Below are 25,633 nucleotides of genomic sequence, written 5' to 3'. Positions count from 1 at the left end.
GTTAGCAGTATTTGCTTTTATTTCCTGTAACGCTCTTCAGAATGGATAATGAATGAGCAGCCACTGAACTGTGCAGAAGCATTTGTTTGCAACTTATCCATTATGCATTCTGTACCATAAGTGAAAGAGCTCTGCAATTCATATAAAGCATATATGTATTTGCGAGGCGGCACAACTATAATTTAAATTTAAATATCAAAAATTGGACTGAGTCTAAAGGATAATAGAACTGATGAGACAAAATAAACATTCATCAGACCGCTTTTGCACGGCTTTACAAGTTCTTCAGCTATGAAAACCTCGCTTTTGTTCTGAATTCCTCTATTGTCTGAATTTCTTTTGGCTTCAGAGTTTACTTTTAAGTTAATTAGATTTAAAATTTTTGTAATTGATAACGTACTGTGTAACAACAGAATTCATTGATGACAACTCTGTTAGCAAAGGTTTCATTGTGGGCTTCGATCTTCAATGTTCTCTCCCGCCTGTTCAAGGAGTTCTTCTGAATGAAGTAGATGTAATCAACACCTGCAATCTGGATAACATTTATGACAGGTGAATTTGTATTATCCTGAAGCATAATTGTGGCAGCAAATGCCTCATGGTGATAGCAATCAATATATCACAAGTCACGCAGCTCATTAATAAAACTATCTTGGATAACTGTATTCATAAAGAAAGCAGTTGTGCATGCTGTTTATTTGGTCCTCCAGGTATTTCAAACAAAAATAACAGTATGAACAACACTTAAATAACTTCAGGGTCAAGAGCAGACACAGAAAATGTTCAAAACACCACTTGAAAGTAGTATGCATCAATCTGTAAATGCAATCAACTAAGCAGAAACATTTCACAAGATCAATGCTATGTGCTCTTTTGCAGTACAAGTTTAATGCAACTTTCCCATGAGAGACCAAGTAAACGTGATTTGTTAGAAAACAATCCAATGTCTGATGGCAGGATATCATTTTCAACTTTAGGCAAAACCAAAACAAGTCTTATGGAATTTGAGATTGGGATAGAACGTACACAATTAACACTCGGTTAAGAATCTTTACGAGATCTATTGCTGCCCAGCAGATACATTGAAGTTTTGATATAAAAACAGTCAGTTTGACCCAGACTGCTTTGGCATTTACCTTCCATACTAGTTTATCATTACTTAGCCCATTCTTAGAAGTAGCTGTCTCTAATCATCAACTCAAAATGAATTCCATGTCCTCATACCTCTCTGGGCAAAGAGGTTTTTCCAGCCCTTCCTTTTAAATCTCTCGCATTTAATTTTGTATTTAAAGCTCCTTGTCTCGACTCATCAGAGAAATAAGATGACTTTTCTCACCCCACCTCTACCTAATCCTTTCATAATTTTAAATAATTCTATCAGTCCATTATTTTTCTAATGCAAAAGGGTGAAGAGCATTGTATAGCTAGTTTTCAACATCCTTTACGTACTTGATTTGGCATCATCTGAGTCTTTAGAATGTTTCCAGTGCACAAAAGGGTTCAAGCATGCCTTCCTATAGCATTATTACAGCCGTAAAATACAAACCCCTAAATGGCACTGTGACAGGAGGTAAAACCTGTGCACAAGATTTGGAATGTAATGGGATAAGCAGTTTATGGTAATTATAACTTTTGCTTGTTATATATCAACTGGGGCTCTTTTCTGTCATAGTCTAACACTTAAGATATTAAGGAAGCAAATCATGACTATTGCAACCTCCTCCCCAAACTCCCTGATTTCTCACTATGGTGCTAAAGTGATTTGACAGTGAGACGAAGTCTGTGATAGTCCTTCCTTCCAGTCAAACTGGCTGAATCTTTCCTGTAAAAGGAAGAGGGGACAGAAATACATATCCAGGACATATCAGTTAACTGAGCAATGGTTCAAGCAATCGTAGAATCATTGAATCCCTACAGTATGGAAGGAGGCCATTTGGCCATCATGTCTGCACTATGTCTCAGAGAGTGTCTTACCTAGGCCCTCTTCCACGCTCTATGCCCATAAATCCACACAATCACCATGGCCAATCCACTTAACTTACACATCTTTGGACTGCGAGATGAAACTGAAGCACCCGAAGGAAACCAATTCCAGTTGCTAGAAGCATTTGGACAACTAATTCGTTGGATTTTGATTTGCTCATAACTGTAATACTATTGTCTGCCAGCAGATGGTGGTGTTTACAAATCATTTGTACTATCCTTAGGTCAGTCAGCTGGCTTTGCATATGCCTGAGAGCAGGGGCTTAAAAAGTCAATGTTCTTGCTTAATTGTAGTAAGAAGTCGAGACAAAACTAACAGTAATGTAATATGCATTAAATAAAAAAAAGTAGAACATTCACAGCATTAATAGCAAAGCAAAGCAAAAAAAATGAACAAAAATACATTTAAAGTTACAAAAATATTCTGTCACAGTGGCACAGTGGTTAGCACGACTGCCTCACAGCGCCAAGGACCTGGATTGGAATCCCGGATTGAGTCACCATCTGTGTAGAGTTTGCACGTTCTCCCTCTGCGTGGATTTCCTCCGGGTGCTCCAGTTTCCTTCCACAGTCTGAAATGTGCTGGTTAGGTGCATTGACCCGAACAGATGCTGGAATGTGGCAACTAGGGGAACTTTCACAGTAACTTCATTGCAGTGTTAATTAGTAAGCTTTACTTTGTGACCAATAAATAATAAATTAATGTTTAAACAGACTTCAATTACAGATATCTTAATCTATTTAAGTTGTTATTCTATGCCTTTCTGCTCTGCACAAGAATTACTCTTTCCAGGGAGAACAGAGTTCCAGAATTATTTAATTGAACTCACTTGTTATAAATGATCACTGACATGCACAAACATTGACATTCACAAACTGATTCCAGTTTCTGCCTTACCTTTTTCAGTAGTCTTGGGGCATCAACATCCAGTTTGCACCGCCTTTCTAAAACATGAACCGCCTCATCCTCGCTCTTGTATTCACTGGTAATGTCACTTCCAACAAACATGGGGATTAAGGAGCATGTTGGGAATCGTCTTTCATAAGCCTATGGAAATAGACAATTATGCAAATACGTTTTTCACTCAGTACAGGTATTCAATTTTTTATATTACATGAGGAAATTCCCTGCAATCTCCAGCAAGTACTTCTGCAAACCAACTGCACTTCTGTTAGAATCTAACTTTTCATTTAAATGTCTGTCAGTTCTTCAGTTGGTTACAGATCTGAAATAAGGAATGTTTCTGAAAAACCCAAGGGGGTGGCTTAAAAAAGTGATAAAACTTGCAAAATGTAGTAGTTTTGAAAAACCAAGCATGAAGTCACCTAATGCTGACATGTTGATTGACTTCATCTTTTACCTTATTATGGGCCATGGCTCTTTATCTTAGTCTTCTTGTTAAGCATACAGAATAAATAAATACAACTGAACAAATACACCCACTTTCAGTTGAGGAAAAGGAATTTACCTCATTACTAGCCCCATTGAGACTATAGTACAGGTCATCGATTAAACACAATCATAGAACAATATAGCATACAGCAAGGCTGTTTGGTCATTCACGCTCACGCCCGTGCTAGCTGTTTCTCATAGCTATCTAATTAACCGCATACTCAGCTCTTCCACGACAATCCTGTACTTGATTTTTCTTTTCTTTTAAAGTATTTATTCAATTTGCTTTTGAATGTTGCAGCTACCACAGTGCATCACAGATCACAGCAACCTGGTATGTGAAAGAATGTTTCTTCATGTCACCTGGCTTTTCTTTGACAATCACCTTAAATTTGTGAATTCTTGTCACTGAGCCTGACACCAGAAACATTTTCTCCCTATTTATCCTGTCAAAGCTATTCATGATATTGAACACCTCTCTCGAATCTCCTCTTAACTTCCTCTGCTTCCAAGAGAACACAGTCAGCTTCCCAGTCTCTCCACAAAAGTTAATCATCACTGGCAACATTTGATTAAATCTCCTCTGCACCTTCTCAAGACCTTAACATCTATCCCAAAATGATGGCCAGTGAACACAGCCATCCATCTAGGGCAGAAATAATGTTTTATAAAGTTTAGTAAACCTGCCTTGCTATTAATAAAAGTAAGGATCCCATACACTATTTTAGCAGCCTTCTCAACTTAGTCTGCCACCATCAAGATTTTGCACATTCCACTTTAAGTGGCTCAGTTCCTGCACTCAACTAAAATTGCAAAGAATGACTGAGAGGGCGGCGAGGGAGGGAGGGTCAATCAGTCAGCCTCTGTCGAACAAAAGCGGGTGGGGGGGCCCCAAGGCAGGCCGACAGAGAGAGAGAAAAAGAAACCAATTCTTGATCTGCAGGCCTTTGAGCAGTTGGGGCCCAGGAACTTCTGCTTGCATTGGCACACTCCTTCCATTGTCTGAGCCTTATATTACACATGTACTAATTTGAAATGTAGACTTTTTTAAAAAATAGGTCAAAATTGGGGTACAACTCCACAGCTGCACATATCTCTGCTTTCTTCCCTAGTGACTCTATTCATGTATGAGCCAAAGCACTGATTGTTCACAGACAGTGAAGGGTGTGATCCTTTGCTCATTCTGCATTCACAATCAGGCACGTTCCAGCAATTCTGGATTCTACACTTTTCAGCATCTGTCTACATAAAAAAATGTTATGCATACCTCGTAGCTATGAAACTGTTAAAAGTAAAATGCATACTTCAGAATGCAATGCATTATCAGTTGATTTAACAGAATCGTTGGCAAGTCCAGCCATGACACCCCTGTCCGATTTTAGTTTTGTCTACTTGTTAGTGTCACAAGTAGGCTTACGTTAACACTGTAATGAAGTTACTATGAAAATCCCCTGGTCGCCACACTTTGACACCTGTGCGGGTACTGAGGGAGAATTCAACATTGCCAGTGCACCTAACCAACATGTCTTTCAGGTTGTCGGAGAAAACCGGAGCACTTGAAGGAAACCCATGCAGGCATGGGGAGATCGTGCTGGTTCCATGCAGACAGTGATCCAAGCCAGGAATCAAACCCAGGTCCCTAGCGCTGTTATGCGGTCATTATGCACACAGCAAACTCCCACAGACAACAATAGTAATTGCAGGATAAATCTTGGCCAGGCCACTAACAAATAAAAAAAAAATCGGTGACTGGGATTCTTACAAAACTACTAAGGTCCCAGTGAGTGGGAAAACGGGAGATTTTCCCGACCGTTTCTTGGGCGTACTTACCTAAATGAATCTCCGACACTATGTGCATCACAGACAGCCTCAGAGGGAATCATGCGTAAAGTAGGGGACAGGGTCTCATCCCATTGGAGATGCTGGCAGCATAGTGCTATGTGGGCCATTGCACATGTACCAATCTGTCAGTGAGGAGATCAGTGTATGCGTAGTGCCCCACCCTCCCAGAACAACCATCCCAATATCTTCCCAGGCCCCCCTTCTCCTCAAATGGCAGCCTCCCCCACCTCAATCGCCAGCCTTCCCAATCTACACCACCCCCACCCCTCATCGGCGGCCTTCCTGACCACCCCCCTGCTTTTGCTGGCCTCCTCACTCTCACTCTGATCTTCCACCCTCCCCCACCTATCTCTACTGCATAGTGACAGCCAGTTCCCCACTACCACCAAACTGATTGCCTCCCAGTAGGCCGTGCCCACTCTGGCCCTACCCCTTGGCACTGTGTTAGGGGTACACCCTTGCCCCCCAACCTCCTGGGGGGGGGGAGGTGGTGGAAAACAGAGAGACAGAGAGAGAGAGAGAGAGAGAGAGAGAAAGAAAAAGAAACCTCAGTCCCCACCCGTGGGGGATCAGCACACCTGTTTCCCGACTGACTTCCAGCACGGAGTTGTTTACACAGGAAAAAGAGCCTCGTAGACTCATGACGAGCGGGACGCCAGTCACGAGTATGGCTGAAGGTCCCCCACTGATGTTTCCCAGCTCGCTGCGCCATTGCAGTAACACAGCACACTGGAAGAATCCTGGCCAACGTATCTGACCCTAGTGCTTAATTATTTGAAGACAGCAATAAAATTAAAATATGTATAAATTACTGAAACAACATATCTATAGAGTGCTTCAGTACAGCTGATCTATATTCACATCCCACTACTGTCAGCCTGCGTCAAGTCATTTCTAATATTTGGAAACCATGACAAATTGACATTTAGTGCTATGAGGAAACCAAACAAATGCAAAATACTGCTGATGCTAGAAATCTGAAATTAAAACAAAAACAGACAACATTGGAAAAACTGTAAGTTCTCACAAAGTTGTGGTTGCATTCCTGAAAATCACCACTTTCAATGATTGTTCAGGCTCTTCCCTGTCAAAAAACCCCCAAAAATATTAAATATTATACACAGCCTCTAAGTTGAAATATTTTCCACTGCCAAATTCCTACAGTGGTAATTAAAGTAACTTTTAAAATATAGAATTTTCTCCATAACTGCAGTGCCTGCACTAAACATCCTTCCTGAACCTCTTGTTTCTCTGGTCCTGCAGGGCAATGTCGAACTTAACCCCCTCTCCAACCCTCTGAGTTGAGGCCTTTCTTTTTTGAAAAGCTGCCTTGCTTGCTGCTTCCTCTCCGGATTTCTCGCTCGGAGCAAAGGGTTAGGTGAAGCACAGTGACGAAACAGTAGCTTCCACAGTTTGGATTGTAAGCAATTGCAGCTCAGGGCTTTTGACCACCAGGACTAGTACTAACTCCAGCTTCAGACAGTCTGGATCTGAATGGGAATGCAGGACCAGGAGAGGGAAGCTGTGGGAGGATGAGTCAGGAAACAGGAGATTGCACTAGAGGGTGGGATGCTACTCCAAAATGGCACCAAGCTGGTCACACAGGAAACAATGTCAAAATGAATTGTATGAGGTTCATAGAGATTACAGGCCCCATTAACTGGATAAAATTAGAAACGTAACAGGCTTTAATAAAGTACAGAGGCAGAGAAAGAAAAAGAGGGAAATAATGAAGGGGAGTTGCGTAATAGGGTGGAAGGAAGGAGCAATTAAATGGCCAAAGGGATCTGATTGAAGGCAAAAGGAAATCGCAATGTGATAAGGGACAAAAGATGGGTATAAGGAAGATGCAAATGCAATAAATGAAGATGTGGGGTCATTGGTAATGATCTGAAATTACAAAACAAATGTTGAGTTTATAAACAGCCAAGTGCTTAAAGATTATGCACTGTATCTACAGTTTCCATTGAGCTTCACATTATAAAAGGCCAGAGCGATGGAAGTGGGAACGAGGAGGAGAATTACACTGACTTGTGACCAGTCCTGCTTGTGGACTGAATGATGGTGTTCTGCACAGCAATACCCCAATCTGCATTTGGTCTTCCAAGTGTAACAAACTCCCACATTATGAGCAGTAAATGCAGTATACTAAATTGAAAGAAGTACAAATACAGCTCTGCAGGACCTGGATGGTGTGATTTGTGGCCCTGGGTAACACGAACGAAGGTAGAACAGTTCTGGATCTCCTGTGTTTATGTGGGAAGGGGAGCAAGTGATTGAGAATTGGGCCATGGAGGGATACTAAAAGAAGAGGGGATGGCAAATTGTACTTGGTAGTGGCATTACAGTGTAAGCATTAGAAACTGTGGAGATAATCTTGAATGTTCCAGCCAACAGGGTAGAATGTGAAATCAAGAGAAACCCAGAGAAAAGGGTAAACATGACATCAGAAGTGGACAATGAGAGAGATACAATCGAGACCCCTGCCGGTCACAACAGAGGGTAATCCTCAGCTGATGTAAAAAGGAAGATATACTAGAAGCAATGGTATGTATGGAAGGTGGCAAGATAAGGAGGGACCCACACCATGACTATGTTGAACCAGCTAAACATTTAGTAAACTTTCTAGTTCCTGGTGCTTATATATAGAAATAAGTAATCTCAAGTATCCTGCTGTTAATTACTACTTCTGCTGAAGTAGGAGGAAGAACATGTTCCTAATATGACATCCATACAATATCCATAACTGAGGTAGAGATCAGGCAAGCTTGTATACAATGTTGTATTCATAAACATTCCAAAGCATTTTAGAGAAAGGGAACGTCGAGCCAAAGGTGGGAGAGAGTAAGTGGGGTGCCAAAAACTTGAACAACAGGTGAGCTTTAAGATTGATCTTAAAAAACAGAAACTGTGAGGTGGAGAGTTTACTGACACAAGTACACAGCACGGCCTAGAAGTCTGAAAGAAAGGCTGCTGACACAGCGACAAAGGGTTGGAACGTGGGTGTTGAATTAAACACAAAGATGAGAATTTTAAGGTCATGAAGGATAAGTGAGCAAGCTAACTGTGGGGAGAAACTAAATAGTGAGAATAGAGTTTTGGCTAAGCTGAAATTTATGACAGGTGAAAGTCAGGAGTTCAGCCAGTGGAGTACTAAAGTCTAATCTATGAACCTTGTCTTACATGATAAATTATATAACCAATTATAACTTTTTCCAAGTAAGTGAAAACTGCTGAGGTTACAAACTTTACAACATAATACTACTGTAAATTCGAAATCAAACAACTGCAACGTATTCTACATTTTCTTTTCTATTTAATTAACTTATTCACAGCTACTGCACTTGAAAAAAATACTGATGCCTATTTAATATTTGTAGTTTATTCTGACAAATCTGCCTGTCCAAATTCTGAGAAATAGAGAATACATTCAAAAATCTGGACATTAACTTCCAGATTTCATAAAATACTGTACCTCCAGATTTTTAAAAGCAGACATTGTATATTCTATTATACAGTAATAATAGTTGAAATGTGGTGAAAGAAATACTGCCTTTTCTAACAGAAAATAAGAAGGAAAATTACTCCTCTAGGTGCTCCTTGTGCACTTTATAGTGCGTTCAGCCAACTCTTTCTAAATGATGATTCTTATCTCTGCAGTGTAGCTTCGGGATTTTATTAAATGGTTTTGTCTCCCCCAGCAGCTGCGAATCCAATTATTTTCATTTTCAGGGAAATTTAACACAACCCAAAGTGAATGCAACATTCCTTCCCCTCCTAACTAAAATAACAAGCATTCAACAAAGGCTCAGTTGCAAAAACAATATGCTAATTGCGCCACATTACAAATTTAGTTCTTTTTTGTGATCAGGTGCCGTATGAACACACTACCTTTTTAACTGATGTAAGTAATTTAAAAGAAACCATTGCGAAGGATATGTATATTTTCAAATTCTTCGCAGCATCTAGCAGGTTTTGTAATATTTCATTAAAATCACTGTTCAACAAAGTAAATTAGTAATTTGCAACTACTAAAAATCCACACATTATTAAAAAATTATTTGCTGAATAAACTCATGCCCAGATCCAAAATATCAGCAGGAAAGGATAAACAAAATATTTTACCAACAGCAGTAACAAATTAGATGTGAAAATTATTGTAAAATATGAAGTCTGATTAGGAACAGCTAGAAATATATCACTGTAACTTCAGAACACCATGTCCCAAATGCATTGCTGGTAACTTCTGAGCTAGTACAGTAAGAAGTCTCTCAACACCAGGTTAAAGTCCAGCAGGACTCTAACCTGGTGTTGTGAGATTTCTTACTGTGTTTACCCTAGTCCAACGCCAGCATCTCCACATCGTAACTTCTGAGCTACCTAGAGAATAAAAAGCTGAATGTTGGACAGTTAACCACCTCACAGTCCTGACATGGATTTGATTGCTTAAACTTTGCCAACACGATATTCGTTCAATTCTTACAGCAAGAGGTACAAAACAGCCCAGTTGCTTTATGCAAGAGTGAATCGCAAAGTTAGTTGAGGAGGTAAGACAGCTAAACACCAATACATGAACAGGAAAAAAATTGCTCAAGTCTTACTATGCCAAACATACAGAACAATGTTCAGGCCATAGTGAAGATATTGATACAAACAAACAAAAGTATACTATGCAGAAGTATGGCCAACAAAATAGTTCAGGTTTAAATCATAACAGTGACTACATTTCAAAAGTATTTCATTGACCGCAAAATATTTTCGGACCTCATGCTGTGCAATGCATTACAATACACAGAATGTGATGCACAGAAACAGGCCATTTGTCCAAACTAGTCTATGCCACTGTTTTATGCTCCACATGGGCCTCTTATCACCAAAACTTCTGATAGCTTTCTCCCTCATAGAAACATAGACATAGAAACATAGAAGATAGGAGCAGCAGGAGGCCATTTGGTCCTTTGAGTCTGCTTTACCATTCACTATGAGCCTGGCTGATTGTCCAACTCGAGAGTCGAAGCCTGCTTTCTCTCCATAACCTTTGATCCCATTCACCACAAGTGCTATATCTAGTCACCTCATCAATACATTCAATGTTTTGGCATCAACTACTTTCTGTGATAATGAATTCCACAGGCTCACCAATCTTTGTGTGAAGAAGTGTTTCTTCACCTCTGTCCTAAAAGGCCTACTCTGAATCCTCAGACTGTGACCTCTGGTTCTGAACTCCCCCACCATTGAAATATCCTCCCTGCATCTACACTTGTGTAGTCCTGTTAGAATTTTATAAGTCTCAACGCGATCTCCCCTCATTTGTCTGACAATCCTAACTGAGTCAATCTCTCCTCATACATTAGTCCCGCCAGCCCCAGAATCAGCCTGATAAACCTCTGTGCACTCTGCCTCATGTTCTTGTACATCTATGTTATTCGTCCCAATTACAATGCACTTTTTTCCCTGTGTGGCTGGAGATGCAGGGAATCATGACTTGCCAATATTATTTCCAATGAATAGCATTAAGGAAAATGATCAATTCAAAAAGTCTTGGCACACTCACAGGAGCTGAATTTTATTCCACATAATAGGATCTCGAAATCTTATAAGGAATAAGACTTTGAACTGATACTGCTGTTAAAATAGCACAGTATAAAATTACATCAATTATTTACTCATTCCAAGGTGGTGGTGGTGGGGGGAAGAGGGGGGATTGGGATCAAAGAAAGATAAGCGGGTTAACCAAAACCATTCCTCCAACATCTTTCATTTTGATCAGCATATATAAAAGGACTAATTATAAGAGAAGCTTAGTGAACTACAGCATAAACCCCTAGCTCCACAGGGACTCAATTCCCCCATGCAATTGAGTTACTAATTGTAGCTGTGTCACTGTGGAAAAGCACACAATAAAGGCTAAGCAATTCCCCACCCAGGGGAATACTGGAGGAAACATTAGGCTCTGATGACTATCTCCAAGCACCTGTGTACCTCTGCATTAGTGGCAGCTCAAGACCAGAACATATGACAATTAACCAGGGAACAAAATAAGTTTTAAAAATGCATTATTTGTCCAAAAAAAGTAGAACTTAAACATTTATACATGAATATAAAAATGAAAGTTGTTAACTACGAATCTACCAGTGCAGCGCTAGACTGCTGCTCCTAGCAAATATTCTCCTTTTGGATAAGGGTACATTATTGCCTCGACACATGGCAGCACCACCATATTAGTTTGTACAAGACACTGCACATTAAAACACACTGAAAATGAAGTATTTCTCCAATATAAAAACTAGCATCAGATATGCACAGGTTGTATTTTCCAGCTACTGATTGTGAAAATTCAGATTAATAGCATCAACAGGATACAATATTTGCAATAAACTTGATAAAATTACTCAGCTTCGGAAACTAAAAGAATGAATAGATTCTAGATTTAGTCTGCATGATCGTGCTAAGTGCTTTATACTACATGGGCAAAATACTGGGAATGCTGGAAATTTGGTTTAGGCATTTGAAGGGCTGAGGAGAAAAATCGTTTTGAGATGATTTTTAGCCAATCAAGTATGAACATTTTCCAAGTTATTCCCATCTTCAAAGACAAGAGGGGAAATGAACCTTGAAAGCACAAATGGAGAAAAGAAAAAAAATCAGATTGTCATGAAATGTACAATACAGAAAAGGTTTTTCAACCCAAATGGTCTATGTCAGTGCTTCCATACAAATCTTTTGCCACTTTACTCCATCCAACCCTATTACCCTATCCCTCTACCATAAGAACATAAGAAATAGGAGCAGGAGTAGGCCATCTAGCCCTTCGAGCCTGCCCCGCCATGCAATAAGATCATGGCTGATGTGAAGTGGATCAGTTCCACTTTCCCGCTTTCTCCCCATATCCCTTAATTCCCTTGCCTACCAAAAACCTATCTACCCGTGACTTAAATGTATTTAGCGAGGTAGCCTCCACCACTTCAACGGGCAGAGAATTCCAGAGATTCACCACCCTTTGAGTGAAGAAGTTCCTCCTCAACTCCATTCTAAACGACCCCCTCCCTTATCTTGAGGCTGTGCCCTGTAGTCCTGCTGTCCTTTCTGAGCTGGAAGAATCTCTCTACCTCTACCCTATCCATCCCTTTCATTATCTTATACGTCTCTATAAGATTCCCCAATCCTTCTAAACTCCAACGAGTACAGACCCAGTCTATTTAGTCTCTCTTCATAGTCCAACCCCCTCATCTCTGGTATCAGCCTAGTGAACCTCCTCTGCACTCCCTCCAAGGCCAAAATATCCTTGCGTAAGTGCGGCAACCAAAACTGCACACAGTACTCCAGCTGCGGCCTCACCAGTGCCTTGTACAGTTGCAGCAAGACCTCCCTGCTTTTATATTCTATCCCCCTCGCTATAAAGGCCAGCATTCCATTCACCTTCTTGATCACCTGCTGCACCTGCAGACTGGGTTTTTGCGACTCATGCACAAGGACCCCCAGGTCCCTCTGCACCGTAGCATGCTGCAGCTTTTTGTCCTTTAAATAGTAATCCCTCCTACTATTATTCCTGCCAAAGTGGATAACCTCACACTTGCTAACATTGTACTCCATCTGCCAGGTCCTTGCCCACTCGCTCAGCCTAATCAGATCCCTCTGCAGACTTTCCACACCCTCTGCACAATTTACTTTTCCACTCATCTTTGTGTCATCAGCGAATTTCGTTACCCTACACTCAGCCCCCTCCTCCAGATCACCTATATAAATGGTAAATAGCTGAGGCCCCAGCACCGATCCCTGCGGCACTCCACTAGTCACCAACCGCCAATCAGAATAGCATCCATTGATACCAACTCTCTGCCTCCTATTAGACAACAAATCCTCTATCCATGCTAACACCTTACCCCCAACTCCATGCATCCTAACCTTCTGAAGCAACCTTTTGTGAGGCACCTTATCAAACCTATCCCTTTTTCCCACAAATGTTTATCTAGTTTCCTGTTTGATGCAACTATGCCAGTAGCCTAAACTACTTGTATCAGATGATAACATTTTAATTAATAAAGATGGCAAGAAAATATGTTGCTTGTTTGAGTTTATTCCAATAATTAGTTTTAAAGGATTCAAAATATTCTCAATGCTCCAGTTGTATTTTTAACCATTAAATAATTACCAGCATTTGCAAGCAAATTGAAAATGTACTAAACCAGTATTTTCCTGAAACGACAAGGACTCGAGGATTGAAATACAATATACTATGAAAGTTCTTACATAAATTTTAAAGTTTTGATCTCCAGATTTAACCAGCTAAAACTGCAGCCCATTATAAGCAAAAACAGGATTAAAAAAAAATGTAACAGTGCTGAAGAATTCAATTTTCTTCTTTTTGAAAATACAATATAAAGTATAAACAAAAACATAGCAGTGGTGCAGAACAGTATACTAGCTCTACAACCCTGATATTCTTCTTCCTAAACTCCCCAAAAACTGAGTCTTGAGTCAGTTTCTGTTCCACAGTGCCACTGGCAGCTTTCCGTCTCAAGATGATGGTTTACACCACGATGGTCAACTCTGTCTTGAGCATCACCTGGTGTAATTCAGAAGCCCTACTCTGGCACAGCAGTCCCTGCCCATTTGTTGCAGAGGAAGACAGTGGGCTGAGAAGGTGCACTATTTTCTGCCCCCCATTTCCTTTGAGTCCTTTTCTTGGCCAGCTGAGATATTCATTTCTGCTCACCTCACCTTGGGTGTGATGAATTCCATCTACTCATTGAGGAAAGACTCTAAGCTCCAAGTGCACTACGCAGAGGGAGCATGACAGGTCAGCACCTTACTAGTTAGGGACTGCTGGGCTTGAAATGGGCAATGGCTAACCAGTGGGATACAATATTTCCTCCCATCACTGATGACAGCCAGTAGGACCAGCTCTATCAATTGCGCCTGGCTCATCACTTACCGTCACACATGCTGCATTAACACACTCCAGTGAAACTATAGTATGCTTACCAGGGCCTAATTTATGAAGATCCTAGGCTGCCCAAATGTTAAGATGCCCCCTCAACCAATCTGATTGAGTCCAAAGCGATGCAAAGCACTACGATTGGTACCAGCTTGGCTGGCGTAATTACTGCAAAGATTACATTTTTAGATACAAGGTCTATCTTTGAGCAACAGTCCAGATTTTTGTTAGGATTTACTGCCTTAGCCTTCCACCCTCCCCATGTATCCACAAGACAGCAAAACTATTCACACATAGCTGGGAGTTGGTTCGCAAGTGCCAAGGCATCTCCTCAAATTGGTAGGCCTACCCACTGCAAATCTAGATGCCAAATCGTCTCAGAGTTACACTGAAGCTTTAGCCTGGAGCTGTGAGGGATCAAGTTTCCACACGTCACCACAAGGAAGCATAATTGCCAATGGAGAGACCATGTACTGACAGGGAGTGACTTACAATATTTGGCTCTCTTTTTCACATTGCTGACACAGTGTGGGTTGAAAATGAGAAGCAAACTTGTATGCAAAACAGGAGGCAAGCTTATTCTTTTCACCCACACACTAGACAAATCACATCAACCTTTGGACGCACCCATCTATTATAGGATATACTGTAGGATAGAATCCAAAATCCAAAGTTTAAAGTTTCTTTTTAAAGTTTATTTATTAGTCACAAACAAGACTTACATTAACACTGCAATGGAGGTACTGTGAAATACCCCTAGTCACCCCAGTCCAGCGTCTGTTCAGATCAATGCACCTAAGCAGCACATCTTTCAGAATGTGGGAGGAAACCGGAGCGCCCAGAGGAAACCCACAAGACACAGGGAGAACGTGCAAACTCTGAAGCTACTCTGATAGACCTCTTCAGAAATACATCTCGATATACAAGATTTCATATAGTAAATTCATTAGTCTTTAAAATGAAGTATTTTCAACAAATAAAATTTTACAACTAATCTTGCATTTGGGTCCCAGAGTAACTGTATGGACACCATATTCACTCTGCCCACTTTTAATATAATTGGACCACCATTTAGCTAATTAATGTAACAGATAGATTACTTTATATTCAACTGTAATGGGGACACATATAGGCAATAGAAAATCAGCTGCATATTATATACTTCCTATTCAATTTTTCTTGCGATGTGTATAATGGATTCAGATTCACAACAGCTCATTTAATTGCTTGAACATCTTCCTCTGGATTGGCTTTTACATAGAAACATAGAAGGTAGGAACAGGAGGCGGCCATTTGGCCCTTTGAGCCTGATCTGCCATTCATTACGATCATGGCTGATCATTACTCATAGCCTGTTGCACCTGCATGCCCACCTTCAGTGACTGGTGCACAAGGACACCCAAGTCCCGTTACACACTTCCTTCTCCAATTTACAGCCATTCAGGTAGTAATCTGTCTTCTTGTTTTTGCTTCCAAAGTGCATACCCTCACATTTATCCAAATTATACTGCATCTGTCACTGAATTGCCCACTCACCCAACCATCCAGATTATTTTGAAGGACCTCAGTGTCCTCGTCACAGTTCACCCTCCCACCCAACTTGGTATCATCTGCAAACTTTGTGATGTTACATTTTGTTCCTTCATCCAAATCATTAACATATACTGTGAATAGCTGGGGTCCCAGCACCGATCCCTGTGGCATACTGTTACAGCCTGCCAATTTGAAAATCACCCATTAATTCTTACTCTTTGTGTCCTCTCTGCCAACCAGTTTTCTATCCATCTTAATACACTTCCCTCAATCCCACGCGCTTTAATCTTGCACGATAGTCTCTTATGTGGGACTTTGTCAAACACTTTCTGAAAGTCCAAATTATACCATATCAACTGGCTCCCCCTGTCAATTCTATTAGTTACATCTTCAAAGAATTCAAACAGATTTGTCAAGCATGATTTTCTCTTTCATAAATCCATGCTGACTCTGTCCGATCTTGCCACTGCTTTCTAAATGCTCTGCTATAAAGTCCGTGCTAATGGATTTGAGAATTTTCTTCATTACTGACGTTAAGCTTACTGGTCTATAATTCCCTGTTTTCTCTCCACCTCCCTTTTTGAATACTGGAGTGACATTCGCTACCCTCCTATCTGCAGGGACTGTTCCAGAGTCTACAGAATCCTGGAAGATGATCACCAATGTATCCACTATGTCTAAAGCCATTTCCTTAAGTACTCTGGGATGTAAATTATCAGGCCCTGGGGATTTATCCACCTTCAATGCCATCAGTTTTCCCAGTGCCATTTCTCTACCAATATTGACCTCCCTCAGTTCTTCCCTCTCATTAAATCTTGTGTTCGCCAACATTTCTGGCATCTGATTTGTGTCCTCTTTTGTGAAGACAGAAGCAGAGTATCTATTCAGTTGCTCTGCCACTTCTTTGTCTCCTATTATACATTCCCCCATTTCTATCTATTGGGGACCTACATTTGTCTTCACGTATCTACAGACATTCTTAGTGTCAGTCTTTATGTTCCCTGCAAGCTTACTTTCATACTGTATTTTCCCTTTTTAATCAATTCTTTGGTCCTCCTTTGCTGAATTCTAAACTGCTCCCAATCCTCAGACCTATTATTTTTCTTGGCCAATCTATTTGCTTCTTTCTTAGATTGGATACTCTCTCTAATATTCTTTGTAAACCTGGATTGGCCATCTTACCCATTTTGCTTTTGTACCAGACAGGAATAAAAGTCGCTGCAGTTCCTCCATGCGTTCCTTGAATGTTTACCATTGCCTATCCACTGCCATCCCTTTAAATAACTCTCTCCAATCTATCAAGGCCAACTCATGCCTCATATCCTCAGTTTCCTTTAAGATTCAGCACCCGTGTCTCCAAATCAACTACTTCACTCTCCACCTTGACAAAAAAAATTCTATCACGTTATGGTCACTCATCCCCGAGGTGTCTTGTACAGCTAGATAGGCAATGATTCTCTTCTCATACACAGAGACATAATTTTACACAATTTTTTTTTCTAATTATGCCAGTAGCATCTGACGGTAGATAATAACAATCATATCAGATTTTACTGGCATTCAATCTTTGGAGCAAAATCCAGGACTCCCTCCTTAACAATGCTGTGGGTACACCAACACCAAATGGACTGCAGTGGTTCAAGGCAGCAGCTCACCACTTTCGCAAAGGCAGTTAAAGATGGGCAACAAATGCTGACCGAGCCAGTGACACCCTAAGCCTACGAAAGAATAAAAAACTCAATAGCTTGGTGCTGTTCTACAGATTGAAATAAAAACAGTAGCCCCAACTGCCCAATATCCAAATTTTCCTTTGTATCAGTCTCTTAAGCAGCTGTGTTGCTGACCTCATTTCCTTATCATAATGTATTATACAGCAGGTGTGACGAGACTAACCACTAGTATGGATGACACAACGTATGAATTACTAAATTTAGAATGGGCATGTAAAAAAACTGATCAGCAAGCATAATTCATACAGGTATGTGAAAGGAATAAGTTGGACTATTTTTTGATTTTCTAACTTATCTTATTTCAGAAACAGATAAAAAAAAAACAATTTTTCTTTTCAATGAAGAAATAATTTGATGTATTAAAAAGGGACAACCCAACCAGGATTCTCCTACCCTTTTTCGCAGTAAATCTTACTCAAACATGATTGCTTTAATATTCCTCCTAAAGCCAGACTTAAGAAGAGGGCATACAGGTCGTAACGTTCAATTGTGACTACAAATATTACATTCATGGAATTCCTCAAAATTCACCTTTCTGAAGTTTCCGTATTGAAAATTACAAACTTAGTAGACAATTGCATGCAAATCCACAACATTTCATAAGAAGTCCAGTTGAAAGAATGTTCCAACAAGTCTCTTAACTTTCCAGGGCTGCAGTAGCAAAATTTGCTTTCTTTTAGCAACCTCCTTTCTTCCAGGTTTTTTTTAGAAATCAAAGTGCTTTTGTAACAAAAAATTGATTTATAAACTGTAAGTTAGCCAACACAATTACTAGAACAGTTAAGCTGCTGAGTTGTCTTTCTTGTTACAGTATTTAGAAACGTGCTTTTAGCTTACAAAAGCTGCTGACTGTGTTAGAACAAGTATGTACAGTGCAGTCAGCAATCCCACCATGCATCAGGAAGTAGCTGAACATTGTAAACAGCTGTCATGCAATATGTAACTGTGTTTGTCAGCTGACAGTGCAGTCATGTGCATGCTGGTAAAAACAGAGGGACAATAACAAAAATATTAATAGCAGAAAAGATGTTAACGGAGTGTCAAAGCTAATTAAATTTTGTTGGACCTATTTCCAACATGTCAGCAGTATGGAACAATTTAAACTTATTGTAATAAAGCAGCTCAGACTCACAATAGGCTAAAATCAAACACGGTTGGATTATATTCACACGTAGTGAAAAAGTTAGCTAAGCAGGTACATTAAAATTCCAGAAAGGCTTTTTAATGAGAAACCTGTAACCATATTAGAACATTCTTAAAATAAGTCTCAGAAAAAAAAACTGCTTTTGTGGAACCACATATGAAAAGATGGAATTAAGTTACTCTGATACTTAATTGGACGTGTTTTGAAATTAAAGTCTGATCTCTTCTGTTGGATAATGAACAACCCCTTGTTGAATGAGGCAGTTAAAAAATAAGATTGCAATATTATTTTAACGGAATTCTTCCTCGTCACATTCATAATTTGCAGGGGTACTATTTCATAGGCCCACTAGTATCAACAATAACTCGCAATGAGCATCACAACTAACTTGCAGAAGGCATTACATTTGAGTATGATAAAGGCAAAATACAGCGGGTGCTGGAATCTGAAACAAAGACAAGAAATGCTAGAAAATCTCAGCAAGCCTGACAGCATCTGTGAACAGAGAATAAAGCCAGTGTTTCAAGTAAGGAGGAAGGGTTATCCTGGCTCAAAACATTGGTTCTATTCTTTTTCTCCATAGATCCTTTCAGGCCTGCTGAGATTTTCCAGCATTTTCTACGTTTGAGCACGATTTGTTTTTACACCCACTCTTTCAATAGGCTTTACAAATTTGTAGTTAAAAGAAGCTCTCTAAATGAGGGCGCGCGAGTGAATTTTAAAACCAACATCATCAATCCAGATTGGACCTAATAACTCTGTTTCAGTTTCGCACCATAAAAGCTTACTGAAAAATAGGGGGTTGGAGAGTGGGAGAGGCAGGTGGCAGACAATTCAAAGGTTCAATTCCTACATCAGTCGATTTGTGAATATTTCCAATACATACAATAGTGATGAGTGATCACCACTGGTGACAACATCAAGCGATAACTGTTATGATCAAATAGTCTGCTGATAGCTTTTAGGCTGACACTAGGAAGGGCAGTATTCAATGAACTGCACCTCAACAGAAGGTGGTCCCTTCAGGCAAAAGGAGAAAACCGCATGGAAAAAAAGCACCAGATGATAGCTACAGTTAGCTGGCTAGTTCCAATGTGGGTCAAGACTGCTATAAATGGGATATTACCCAAATGCATGCAAACACAGAATGCACCATAATACTAATTTCAAAAACAACAGCTATTTGCTTCACATACAAATGCCAAACTTTATGGTATTACTTGCGATTAAGTATATCCCCAGCCAGTCCTGTATTCTATTTTCCTTTAAATACAACCATTCAGCAATGCATATCCATTCCATTTAAAAATAAACTATCACCATTTTGAGTCAATTGTACTCTTCACCACAAATGTCAATACACCTTAAATTATCCAACATTATGCAAGTTGTATTTTTGCAACACAGGCACTATAGGATTTTCTAGCCGCGCTCACAATAACACTGGAAAATCCTGCCCAAGATCAACGTGGGTGGGAGCAGGGTTCGCTCCCACCCACGATGATTCCCTTGGTGGGTGGGACAGGAAAATTCACCCCCCCCCACCGCCCAATGTCTCAAATCTGGCAACCTCAGGGCGGAGTCCATGCTGGATGTCATGTCTTATCTGTTTTCGGGGTGCGGGTTTAGGACAGAACGGATGGGATCTAGGGTTGCTTGGAGTGTGGGAAAAGACCGGCACATAAAGCAGATAACTAGCCTGGCCTGTCACTAATGCAGCATCTAGCTGAATAGACTGTTAAGTTGTTTTACTCACTTAATAGGAATTAAAATACATGCATAACAGCTTATAAAAAGGTCATTTTTTTGCAATAGCTCAACAGTGAGCCCTTAGTGTGAATTGTTTTTGCTAATCTCTATTTAGTTTGATATGGCGCCTGTGACAATGACTGTAAATTCAAATGACTTGAGACACAAGCCAGGCACCACAAATAACCAGGTCATCTGCCTATGCTGCTGGATTTTCTGAAGATGAGCGGTAATAATCACTGAACCATTCCATTCATTTTTGCACATTCCCACTTCATGCCAGCGTATCTTCCGATATCTGCAAGGGCAATGATACACAAGATACACTCATGATCTACCTCTTCAATGTGAAAATACAATGCATTATTGAGATCCAAAATGTTCAAAAGATAGGAACTTAACCTTTAAGTTCATTTAAGAAACTCAGGTTACATTCAAAATACGGACATCAGTGCCCAGGCTCAGGCTGTATATGTTTCTCATTTCTGAGACGTATTTCTAAGGAAAGAGAGTTTAACTGTCATGGAGATGTCCCCTAGCAACCTTTCAGGTCAGGGTCAGTTTCACACTTGGAAGAGGTTCCATTTCCTCTGCCAGGGAATTCAGTGGAAAAAAAAAGTGAGTTCTGAAGCGACCGGAAACACACAAAACTCCGTGTTGTCTGCTAAATAGACAACTTTCTGTTGAAAAAGTGTTTTACTCTCCTCTTTTGAGTCTGCAAAAGGTACAGATCCAAGGTAATTCAAAAGTTGCCAAAAAAAAAATCCATTTTACGGAAAGCATTAAGACCGCCAGGAATAATTTCTTTTGGCCTTCTGCCAAATACTGAATGCCGGACGTTTGGCCCTCACATTGAATATTCAAGCAGTACAATTGCTGTGAGTATGGCAGTTTCTCTCATTTGCATGTCCAACTAAAAAAAAAAAATTTGTATTTATATAACACTTTTTATTACCTCAAGAGATCCCAAACTGTTGTAGATCTAACCTACTTCTGAAGCATAGTCACTGCTACAATACAGCAAACAAACTGGACTAACAACCTGGAAGTTAGTATATGATGTAGAGGGTGGGAACACAGTAGAGTGTGTCAATGTACCTTCCTATCCCACAAAGGCCAGAAATCTCTGCTATCTGGTTTTTACATATTAACACGCAGACAACGTATGACAAAATAATGCAGTCAATTGTCTATGAAACTCTTTGCACTCACAGACTGAACGGTAAATGTACAAAATAGTTTCTTTGAAGATAAATATCTATTCAGACCAATCACATATAGAAAGATACAAGTTATTAAAGTACACTCAGTAACCACATTAAAAGCAGCCAGTTCCAAGAGCAGCAAATGACGTTACTAGCTACCATAGTATTTAACATTTAGATGCTTTGTTTTGCTAAAACAAATATATTTTGCACTCAGAAGAAGAATCTCTGCCTGTGCAACAGTCAAAACTCTGTAGTCAAAGATCCATTCTATATAACCAATAGTCACTCCATGTTCTACACACAAAAGCTCATCTTCAGAGACAAGGTGCCATGAAAGTTACACTAAGTAAGAACTCACGGTGGAGGGTAACATAATAACATGAATAGAAGTTTAGATAGCTAACAGGAAACAGACAATAGGCAAAAATGGATAACTTTTCGATTGGCAAGGATGTGATGAGTGGAGAACCACAGGGACTAGTGCTGGGGCCTCAACTATTTATAATTTATATCAATGATTTGCATGAAAAAAAACAATATTTGATTGCTAAGATAATTAGGAAGGCAAGTTTTGAAGCGGACATAAGGAGCCAACAAAGGTGTTGGCAAGACCACATCTGAAGAACTGTTTATAGCTTTAGTCTCCTTATTTAAGAAAGGATACAAGTTAGCAGCTGAGAGAAGCTTCAATCGACTGAGGCCTGACCTTGGGGGTGGGGGAAGGTTATCTCATGAGGAAAGGTTAGACAGACAGGGCCTGTATCCATTGGTATTTAGAAGGATGAGAAGTGATTTACTGAAATGCACAAGATCCTGAGGATGCTTGACAGGATGGGCGCAAAAACATTGTTTCCCTTTTAAGGGAGAGACTAGAACTAGCGCACACAGTTTAAAAATAATGAGTCTCAATTTAAGACAGTGATGAGGAGAAACTTTTCCTCAGAGCGTTGTGAGTCCTTGAAACTCTCTTCACCAGAGAGCAGTGGAGGCAGGGCTCTTAAATAATTTTAAGGTCGATGTAAATACATTTTCGACTAATAAGGGAGTCAAAGATTATCTGGGGTATGCACAGTGTGGAGTTGAGGCCATGATCAGATCAGCCATGAATGATCTTAGTGAGTGGCAGAGATAGTTTGATGGGCCAAATAACTTGCTTCCAATTGATATGTTTGTACTTAAGCAAAGGAAACATAATTTATTTTTAAAAACACATCGATAATTATATTTTATATTGAATAGCATTTTCCCAACAATTCTACAGAAGGTATCAATATACTTGAATAGAAGAAAACAAACAAATGCAATTTAAAACAAATCTACTGATGTTGTAAATATAACAGCAGTGCACTGAACTTCAGAAAATCTAAAGGGACCTGCGGATTAACAATACAGCAAAAAACAAACTGGTGACATGAATAAATCTCTAAAGAAATCCATCTAAAATTTCAACGACAAACTGCATGCTCCTTGGGGATATAAAGACAGCTGCACTGCAAGATAATGGTTATTCAACATAGAACTAGAATCTTGTTACTTCAGGCAGCCAAGATTAGAACACAGTAAAAATAACACTCTCTTGTTGCCATGTGATACAACTAAAAGAAAAAGAATGACATTCTTACTTCTTTCTGAAAAAAATGCCAAAAACCACCAACATTCTTTTGGATCACACTTACCCTACTTAAATTCTAGGTCCCAAAAAGCTTGAAATATAATGATAATAAAGATAATTATTATCTTTATATGCATGATTCAAATAAAACAGTTGAATCAATCCCACTGTTGTTTAACCTTAGTCAATGCTTCGGTTGCATAGGTGAACACTATTGTGATCAATGACCCTGATCTTGTTTCAATCAACATGGATCAGTTCTGAATATGGAAATCTGATTAATTTTGCTTCTCAGTATTCAAATTTGAATAATTCAAACATTTTGAAGGCAGAATCCTTTCTTCAACAAAGCTGCTTACTCCATTTCCTAATCTTCCTCATAGTTGGCACTCATTCCTGAACACCATCTGTGAAATTCTTCCTTGAAGATGCTATACAAATTCAAGGTGTCAACTAATGGTTGTCACTAAGTACTACTCAGTTTTCACACTTGTAAATTAAATCCTATTTTGTTGCAAACGTTCCAATTTTAATAGGAGAATTTTTTGTGTGATAAATGCTAATTTGCTAATATGCAACCATCTTTGAACCTTTATTAAAAAAAATTGACAGCTTGTTTAGATTGTCATCTTACATAGTTTGAATCACATAGCCCGAAGAATTACTTTTGCAAATTTAGTTGAATCATAATCTAAAATTAGCAGAACACACAGAACCAGTGATTATCTTTGACTCAGAAATCTTACAAGAATATTGAAATATAATTGAGTAAGTGCTACTATATTTTCAAACATGTAAACCATGACACAAAATACAACACTTTTGTCACCAAAACAGGGATCTGGCGGTACAGTTTCACGATCAAACTACTTTAATTGTTAAGTCACAAGATAACAGTCCCAAGAGAAACTGCGCCTTAATATCATTCTCCATTTTTAAAAAAATTCAACAGATTCATACAATCAGGTGTTTTGTTTTATGTATAAGTCTAGATCCTTGGTTGTCAAGCAGAAGACCAACACAAATGTAAATCCATAAAAAGTGGTTAAATATGCAAGTTGCATTTTTTCTTAAACAGTGAAGATGCAAAACAAAAACCTTTAGTGTAAATATAAAGTCTGCCCAAAAGTAGCTCAGATTATCCCTTGACCTAACACAAATGGGAATCGATCAATTGTCTGGCAATTCAAACAAGTGTGGGAATAAATGCACTCTCTTCCCAGGTTAAAGAAAGCCAAAAATAAGAAAACATGCCCTACTTACTGCCATGACAAGTTCGAAAGGATGTTTGTAAACCCTGACGGGTGACTGGTATTTCTGTACCATGGTTGAACTTGCATCAAAGGAGCACCTAGAAAAGGGACAGGATGTGTGTGGAGGGGGTGGAGAAAGACAGTAGAAATCTGGTGAGAAAAACTGACAGCATTTGTTTCCGGCCATCATAACAAAAACAAAAGTTAAACCTCACACACAAAGAGGGATCCAAATTGTTGGTGCTGAGTTGGGTTACTGGGTACTGCGAGGCTGAGGGAAAGCAGTTGGATCACACGGTATTGAGAGATCGGGGGGAGAAGAAGGGGGAACGGGGGGGCAAGGATAGGGGATTGAAGGGGACAGGCGGATTGAGAGGAAGGAAGGGGATTGGGGGCGGGGGGGGGGGGATGCTGCTTACCTGTGTCCACAACAAACTTGTCAACAACTCCAACAGCTCCTCTGGCGCCTGCGGGAAGCCTCTGGCCGGCCGGCCGGCCGGACAGGACAGGGAGCGCTCCTGACTCGGGCCTGCGAGGCCTCGCTGCTCCTTCCCTCACTCCCTCCACCCCGGCTTCTTGGTCGACACCAACCTTTCCCCAGCACAAACCCCTCTTCCCCCGGGACACCGAACGGCAATAACGTCGAGGCCCCAGCTCCCCTCTCCGGCAGGCCTAAGAAAACTTCCGAGGCACGCTTAAGTGTAACCCGGGTGTCGAGGCTTTTGTCACTAGTTTACTACTGTCTCTCTGTCTGTCTGCGGGAGCTCGGCTACTCACTAAAGGAACCGCCACACCGGCCGATCCGCACTCACTGACTCTGACAGACAGCGGGCCCCTGCCCGCCGGCTCCGCCCACCCCGCCCCCAGCCGGCCGAGCTCATCGCGCCTGCGCGGCCCGGTGTGTGACGTCAGCCACCACTACCCACCCCCACATCACTGCCCGGAAAGAGCAGCAAATATAACTTGCTTTCCCAGTTGGTAAATAATATTCACTGTCCCATTTCGTAAATGTTACTCACTGTCCCATTTAGTAAACAATATTCACTGTCCCATTCAGTAAATAATATTCACTCTCCCATTCAGTAAATATTACTCACTGTCCCATTTAGTTAATAATATTCACTGTCCCAGTTAGTAAATAATATTCACTGTCCCAGTTAGTAAATGTTACTCACTGTCCCATTTAGTAAACAATATTCACTGTCCCAGTTAGTACATAATAGTCACTGTCCCATTTTGTGAATGTTA

At 40.2% G+C, this 25,633-nt stretch overlaps 1 protein-coding gene across 1 annotated transcript in view; it reads right to left on the bottom strand.

The window, feature by feature from the left end:
- Positions 1-25,227, bottom strand: part of LOC145356307 (SEC14-like protein 1) — a 47,868-nt gene extending 22,641 nt beyond the window's left edge. Inside the window, exons 1-4 of the mRNA XM_080208896.1 lie at positions 24,805-25,227; positions 24,396-24,483; positions 2,882-3,031; positions 401-532 (exon numbers count right to left, since the gene is read on the bottom strand). Coding sequence (XP_080065022.1) covers positions 401-532; positions 2,882-3,031; positions 24,396-24,458 — 345 coding nt within the window. The 5' untranslated portion in view covers positions 24,459-24,483; positions 24,805-25,227. The remainder of the gene's footprint in view (positions 1-400; positions 533-2,881; positions 3,032-24,395; positions 24,484-24,804) is intronic.
- Between the last annotated feature and the right edge of the window lie 406 nt (positions 25,228-25,633).

The sequence above is a fragment of the Carcharhinus amblyrhynchos genome, chromosome 21 (genome assembly GCF_965287045.1).
Source record: "Carcharhinus amblyrhynchos chromosome 21, sCarAmb.v2.hapA, whole genome shotgun sequence".
NCBI lineage: Eukaryota > Metazoa > Chordata > Chondrichthyes > Carcharhiniformes > Carcharhinidae > Carcharhinus > Carcharhinus amblyrhynchos.
This window is presented reverse-complemented; position numbering and strand designations above follow the sequence as displayed.